This window comes from Ceratina calcarata, unplaced genomic scaffold (genome assembly GCF_001652005.2).
Source record: "Ceratina calcarata isolate Rehan_Ccalc_2016 unplaced genomic scaffold, ASM165200v1 scaffold25, whole genome shotgun sequence".
Classification (NCBI taxonomy): domain Eukaryota; kingdom Metazoa; phylum Arthropoda; class Insecta; order Hymenoptera; family Apidae; genus Ceratina; species Ceratina calcarata.
In genome coordinates this window covers 1435712-1442924 of record NW_017147017.1, presented here as the reverse complement: position 1 = coordinate 1442924, position 7213 = coordinate 1435712, and the positions used below count along the sequence as shown (strand labels likewise).

The following is a 7213-nucleotide window of genomic DNA, read 5'->3' as shown; positions in this document are numbered from 1 at the left end:
CGAACAACGAGTTAACTCGAATACGATTGCTAGAACGAATCACTTTTTGTATTCAATACGCATTACTTCCGTTGGATTTAGATTTATGCGCGTTATGTAATCGCGCAGCTTTTTCTCGATGATTTCGTTGTGCAATCGAATAAATTCGGCCAGCGTCAATCAGCGTTTTTGCGAGCACCGTCGAAATAATTTACGCCGATGGCTCGCGACAGCAGGAGGGTCGATTTATGAAAGCGTCAACGACTGCATTCGTAATTGAAATTCTATATTTCGTTCACCTGCACACCTTTTTTTCCACGCGCCGGTTCTCGACGCTCCTCGACTCGAACGTACTTGAACGGGTTGAAAATCTTCAGGGAATCTATTATTCCAAGCCGAGTGCCCCGCGGGCGGCGCGTCGCTTGCGTTTGATTTACTCGCATTGAAATTTTCTCGTTCGATGACTGTTGGGCTACGTGTCATCCGCAGGCGGACGCGAATAATAATTATGTATTAACGAATCGGACGGGACTAGTTATTCAAAATTACGTTGCACACGAAGAATTTAATGGTTTTACACAAGAGTCGAACGATAAATCAGATAAGTTTGGTGGCTCACGGTTTCCCTTCAATAAGTCTCCGGCTGACATTCCCAGTACTCGCGTGGAGCCACGGTGAACCAAAGAAGTTTCTTCCTTCTACACGGACAGCGTTTCTTTTGTTTCGTCGGTTCCAACTTCTCCACAACTTTCGGTTTTCCCAAAGTGATATTGAACGACTTCTTCAGGACGGACGACGAAAGATACGGATGAATCTGTAGGAAATGAAATTTGCATTTTCCAATATCGGCTTTCTTAGCAAAGTGGAAGACACGCTCGGGTTCCATTGAAAAATGAAGGAACAATTTTTGTATCCACCGTATTCTCTTATTCTTGGAACGCAACAATTCCGCGGTTCGGACTTTCAATTCCCTTGGTACATTCATCTAGCTACCGTTTCGCGGGAAAAAGGAAAACCGCCGTTTCAATTCGGGCTATTTACGAACCGGCCCCGTGCGGAACCAACGTCGGACAGAAGTAATACAGAGCCAACGGCTACCCGATCTAACCATCTCGTAACGGCGCGGCTCATACATCACCATCTGAAGTATCCGGTATTATTCCCGCGCTCGCGCGCACCGACAACGCAATATCCTGGCCCGTGACAACAAAGTAAATACCGTGTACGTGAACCGACGGAACGGAATTTTCGACGTGAAAATACGCGCGGCTCGACGCGCGCCGGCTTCGATTTTCGTTTCGTTGTTTCGAAACTTGAAATCCGTTCGTTATTTCCTTTTCCACGCTTCGTCAGTTCGATTTTCATTTAACCGCGACTTTTACAATTTAAATTCGGACAATAAGCAATTTCAAAAGGATAAATATAAAACTAAAGTTTCGAGTTGGACAGATAATAAAGGAACTTACGCAATAGCGATTAGGACTGGGCGCCAATGGACGTTCGTGGTGCCTCCGAGATTGAGAGATCACGCCACCCTTCACGTTTTCTGCTATATCAGTAGCCAGGTTGTAGTATGTTGGATCTAGAAAATAAGTAAATAGTTAAAAAAGGGATGAATTCTTAAAAAAGTATTGTATATACCTGGCGTTTCGAGCACAACCTGCTTCGGCATTCTACTGCTACGTGTGCCGAAAGCTGGAGCCGTTGTAGGACACAGGAATTCACATTTATTACGATTCCTTTTGTAGGACTTCAGAACTTCGTAAGCACCAGGACCAGGAACATCCTATAAAATCGAGAGAAGTATCTGAACGTTGATTAGAATTATATATCGTTTCGTTCAATGAAAAGATATGAAAGTACAATCCTCTAAACGAATAAAGAGTTATATCGAACGTAAAAATTTTCCGATAATCATCTGTAATGTAAAGGATTTCACGGTCGCTTGCTCGTGAGAGCGATTACCGTCGCTTTCTCGAGTATATGTCGATTATGCTCGGTTCACCAAATATAAATCCATGTATTTCCAATATTTGATCAGCGTTCGTCAATTAAGCTACAATGGATGGAATTCCCCTGGAAATAGTACAGAATTCTCGTTGACGGACGATCTCTATAAATAAATAGGAAAGCATCGGTGCCCGTGACAATTTGCATTTTCACGGTACAGGAATTGGTTCGAATATTCGATTCAGCGAGCCAGAAGCGATCTCTCCGGACTACGTTGAAAATGACCTGTCGAGTTACGACGTTTCCCTATGTAAACACCGACTTCTTCCGCGTCTCATCCAATATTTGCAACGATATCCTGCTTCTCCCTACGTTTTATTATCAAAAATCTCCTATTATCAGAATGCTCCTTATAAAGTAAAATTATCATCCTCCAACAAACATTTTCGATTTTAGATTGAAGATAATTGCGAACGGAATGAGAACCGCAAGCACCGTTTCAGATCCTGATCGAAAAACGGTGTTTAATGAAATTTCTAAGTGTTCGTGTGTCAAACGGGTGCTCGAAAGACGGCTACTACAGAAGGATTCCATCTTCCCAAGAACGCGGGTGACCTCAAAGGAGACAGCAAGCGACAGAGGCACGCGTTGTTCCGTCCTCTATCTGTGGCTGCGCCGTCGAATCGACGGTGTCTCTCGATTAACGGGCAAATTGGATCCCGGGCCTCGAACCGCCTCCGGCTGCAGATGCATCGGTTCGATCCGGCGCCATTAATTTCGCCTCCGACTTCTCCTGATTACCTCTCGCGCTTCAAGGATTACTTGGACCCTACCTAGTTTTCGGGCTCGAAAGAATCCACCGGTCTGACCGCAGACTTATTGTGACTACTGGCTCTCCAGGCAACGATCTCATTAGAGGAATTGCAACCCGTCCTGGTTAACATTTTCAATCTCTACCTTGCTCGGATCGACCCTTCTGAGTCAGCGAAGGGCCTCTGATCTTGTGCAGTTGGATAGAAAGCGATTTAGGATGGGATAGGATGTGTTTCACTAGATATATCATTTGATTCTTGAATCTCCTTATTTCATTTTAATATGATAGATAATCTTATGGAGATTAGTCATGACCGCGTATTAAAACATAATTTTCACTTCGGATTTTGAATGTTGAATAAATGTAAGCGTAGTGACATCTGTACCCGGCATCGAGTTGAACGGAGCTAGGATTCAAATCGAATCTGAATTCGAGCGTGTATCCGTTGAGTTCTTTCGATAATTGTCATTTCTTTTATAAAATGCATTTTTCAACGTGTTAGACAATTTCTTGAGATGCCATACCTTTGCTGGATTCGGGAATCTTTCAGCTCTAGATTTAAAAGCAGCATGATAGACTTTGCTCTTATTTTCTTCTGCTCTCTCGGGAGAGCACGCGTCATAGTAATCATCGTCATCGTCGTAGAAAGAAATGTCATCGGAATAAATTTCTGGATAGCTTGGTTTTTGATAGGTGTATCTGTAACGCTTCTCGGACTCATACGCCAAGTTGCCGACGAGCGGATAGTAGTCGCTCGGTCCTGCACGTGAAAGCTTCCTTGGTAAAGTAGCAAGCGTACTATTCAACGAATTTTCAGGAATTTGAATAGAAAATATTACCTGGTCCAGAATCTTCAGGATCGTGCTTAAATCGAGTAGCACAGACGCCGAATGCTGCCGGAAAAATGCTACCTACACACTTTATCCCTTGGAAGGATTCGTACGTACCCGGACCAGGTATATCAGTTCGCGGCTTATCGTCGAATCTCTGTAATGAATCGATTTCAATTAAGCTTTATCAAAAATTGCAATGTCATAATTGTACTTTGGAAGTCTGTCCAAAAGGGGGTGGTTCCAAAGAGTAAGGGTCGCACTTGCAGGGAATCTTGAAGTATTTTTCGAACGAACCTTTCACGTTGTAACAGTTTGGTCCTGGTAAATTCTACGTTCAAAGATTTGGCTCTAAAAATCTTTGATTAGCAATGTGCGTTCGTTGTAAATTATTTACTTCACGCATCTTCGTCCTATAAAGGGCGTCTAGATAACGTGGTTGCCAAGTGGACATCCTTCTAGCTTCTCTTATTCTCTCAGTTTCTATCTCCCAGGGTGTCTTCTTCTTTTCATGCTCGTAATCTCCCGGACTTGGAGTCAAAAATTGCTTAAGCTCGGTCCTACCCGACATCCTACTCCAAAAGTTGCCTTTATAAATTATCGTGGTTGTATTCATTTCCTAAAAATTTATTTGCTAAAGTTCTCCGTCCCTTTATTGCTTTTTTTTATAAATTAAGGGAAAACTGTTTACTCCTCGTGGGATGTTGTAAAAGAAATTCGGTTCCTTTGTTATCGGAGGATTTTTTACGAGAAAGCCATATCTATTTAGGCTATATCCGGTATAATTTTTGTCAGGGACAGACGTTGGAGTAGGAATAATCGATCGAGGTGGTTGAATTAACCATAGCTGAAGTGCGTCGTAAAATGAAGAGATTTTTTTGTTGTTTGATTTAATATTACGATCAGTGTGTTATTTATTACTTTGCCAGGAGGTCCTCTCCAGGTACCAGGATGAGTTCTTATCTTTCCACATTTCACTAATTCCACTTTATAATCCACCGGACCTGGTCCCTCGGATATCTGTTCCTTGAATCTGGCTTCAGTGAAATCGATACTAACACCTCCCTGCAATTTTATATTTACCGCAAATACTTTTCACGGTCCCATCTCGTAAGGTACAATTTTTAGAAACTACGTTCTGGTATATGTCTCTGCGGTTCTTTTATATCATGAGACCCAGGTCCTGGGTATCTATCGGCATCCCTTGGCACGATCACAGTTTCCCTTTTCGTTCCACATAAGAATGGGGAGAATTCAGCTACGAAAGAAATTCTGTACTAATTCTTACTGTTTTTCACAAATTGTGAATCAATTAATACCGAGATGCCTCTTAGGGCAAGACACGTCTGACAGATCATAAGTTCCCGGGCCGATATCTGCTGGTGTCTGAGAGATCAGTTTTGGAAATCTTCTTGTTCTGTTATATGCCATTTTCTAAATAATTTTTGATTATATAATAACGATATAAAAACTGTAACCTAATAGATTGTGGCACAGACTAAGTATAAAAGAAAAGACCTATCAGTCAATGTATTTTTTTTCTTTTGTTTTATGGAGCTCTATTTATTTCTATGTCACAACGTTATCAGCAATTCTTACGCAACGCTTACTATCATCGAGGAGAAATTATTAGAGTGGCAGCCTAAAATTTGAAATTCGAAAAATCGGTTTCTACGCCATATGTATTTGGTCAAGGATCGCGAAATAAAAATGCTGAGATTTGTTTCCATTCATTTATTAATAAAACTTAAAGCAGATATTCTCCTCATCTTAACATTTATTAATTAAAACCAAAAAGAATTTAAATCGTTAGTTACATTATTATTGAGCTGTATGAAACGTGTTAAAAACAAGTTTATTGGTACAAGGATGTTGAATTTTTTATTAAAATCTCCTTAAGTTGATAGAAAAAGTCAAGACCAAAAAACTCGTTTTTTATTCATCCCGATATCTCAATCCGTTCTGGAGTTGTAGGCTTCCAAAGTTTAGGCGCAGCGTTTAGTGTTACTGACGCAGGTCAGTGACCTAGTCACGTCGTCAGCTGGTTGTCTAGACCAATAAGTCGGTCAACGTGCGAGAAAGACAACAATAGCGACGCCGAAAAAATTACGGTTGCCTCTACAGGACGATATCTCCGAAACCAGAAGTCGGATCGAGGGGAATCAAACGACATTTTAAAGAGACGGCTTTTCGATGATCCGAAGTTCGTCTATAAGTCTATGGAAGGTATTAGGGAGCAATCGTAGATAGGATCGCAAAAATAAATTAGTGAAATATCGGTGTCGGTCAGAAATGATTCCGGCACGGGGCTTCAGACCCCGCTTTAGGTATTCAGAGTCTATTATATTTAAGATCGTCTTGAGCATTTTCTTAAATCCCCGTTTCCTGTATAAGACAGGACTGGAAATATGGGATAGACAGGAATAGGAAATGCTTTTAAATATACATAACAATTCTATATACCAGCCCATTACAGGGAGAAAATTTCTCTCTGCCCAGTAGTCGGACAGTTGAATTAAACGCTAGGTGGTAGGACGTGTACCGTGGGAGGCCATGTTTGGTCGATAATTCCAGACGTTCTGCGTCATTCGCACTTGGCTTGTAACGTGGTGTGGCAACAAAGTGTTCGGAAGTTGACTCTAAAGATTTATAGTGTAACTTTAACAATTTTTTGTGTTCATTGAGTGAGAAATGTCGAAAAACGAGGAGAAGTTTGACGGAATGCTGTTGGCGATGGCCCAGCAACACGAGGGTGGCGTAAAGGAGGTGAGTCGTCCTCCGTTGCCGGTAGAGGTTACGTTTCGCTTGAAACGACAAACTTATTTCGTTGATATTTCCGAAACTAATTATTAAATTTGATTCGTCTTACAGTTACTCGACACAATCTTCAACTTCCTCGCGAGGAAAACAGATTTCTACACGGGAGGAGGCAAGGGAGCCGCGGAGAAGGTAATTATTGTTCGCATACTTCGAATTGTAACTAATTTCGCCGTTTCCGAGCGACGTGCTAACCCTTTCTTGTCATATTTTCATTAATTTGCAGCTTGTCATGGGTACATTCAAAAAACACGAAGCCACTGCCCTCGCGAATGCTGCCAGTGAAAAAGCGGAACGTGAGGAGCAAGAGAAACGTCGCAAGGAGAGATTAGAGAAAAAGAAGAAAGAAGAAAAGGCTGAAGAAGAAAAGTTCAATAGTGAGAAAATCGTTGAGTTGACTGATGAACAAGCTACCAAGCTACAAGAAGAAATTGATCACAAGGTACATAAGAATTCCAATTTCATTCATTAAATCTTTGTTTTAAGATTATGCTAGTTTTTCAAATGGTGATTTTCTGTTTCGGTTACAGAAATCAGTAAAGGAAACACCTCAGAGTGCAGTGCCTGGGCCAAGTGGTGATAATGCAGACAATCAGAAGGAAGGAGTAGATGGCGAGGAAGAAGTGGTGGACGATGAGGAAGAAGATGAGAAGGAAAAGGACAAGCTAAGGCCTAATAGCGGGAATGGAGCCGACCTGCCTAACTACAGATGGACCCAGACACTGCAGGACTTAGAAGTGAGTACCTCATATTCTGCATGCAAATAAATTATTTTTCTCGAAAATCATTTAATGTCTAACGATAAGCGATGGAAGTCTCATGA

The 7213-nt window shown here is 41.5% G+C and overlaps 2 protein-coding genes across 2 annotated transcripts in view; one reads left to right on the top strand and one right to left on the bottom strand.

Moving 5' to 3' along the window:
* Positions 1–607: 607 nt before the first annotated feature.
* Positions 608–4144, bottom strand: LOC108622861 (sperm-tail PG-rich repeat-containing protein 2). The gene is made up of 7 exons (XM_018020967.1): positions 3971–4144; positions 3788–3904; positions 3583–3730; positions 3268–3503; positions 1621–1765; positions 1446–1561; positions 608–793 (listed from the first exon to the last, which is right to left on the bottom strand). The coding sequence occupies exons 1-7, from the start codon at positions 4142–4144 to the stop codon at positions 608–610; spliced, it is 1122 nt and encodes a 373-aa protein (XP_017876456.1).
* A 2004-nt stretch (positions 4145–6148) lies between these two features.
* The window catches only part of nudC (nuclear distribution C, dynein complex regulator), a 53665-nt gene continuing 52600 nt past the window's right edge, over positions 6149–7213 (top strand). Inside the window, exons 1-4 of the mRNA XM_018020976.2 lie at positions 6149–6339; positions 6445–6522; positions 6617–6832; positions 6921–7127. Coding sequence (XP_017876465.1) covers positions 6265–6339; positions 6445–6522; positions 6617–6832; positions 6921–7127 — 576 coding nt within the window. The 5' untranslated portion in view covers positions 6149–6264. The remainder of the gene's footprint in view (positions 6340–6444; positions 6523–6616; positions 6833–6920; positions 7128–7213) is intronic.

Coding starts and splice junctions, on each gene's coding strand:
- LOC108622861 (XM_018020967.1), bottom strand. CDS start 4,144: ATGTCGGGTAGGACCGAGCTTAAGCAATTTTTGACTCCAAGTCCGGGA. Junction 3,905..3,970: donor ATAGGACGAAGATGCGTGAA/GTAAATAATTTA, acceptor CTTTGAACGTAG/AATTTACCAGGACCAAACTG. Junction 3,504..3,582: donor TCCTGAAGATTCTGGACCAG/GTAATATTTTCT, acceptor TTTCACGTGCAG/GACCGAGCGACTACTATCCG.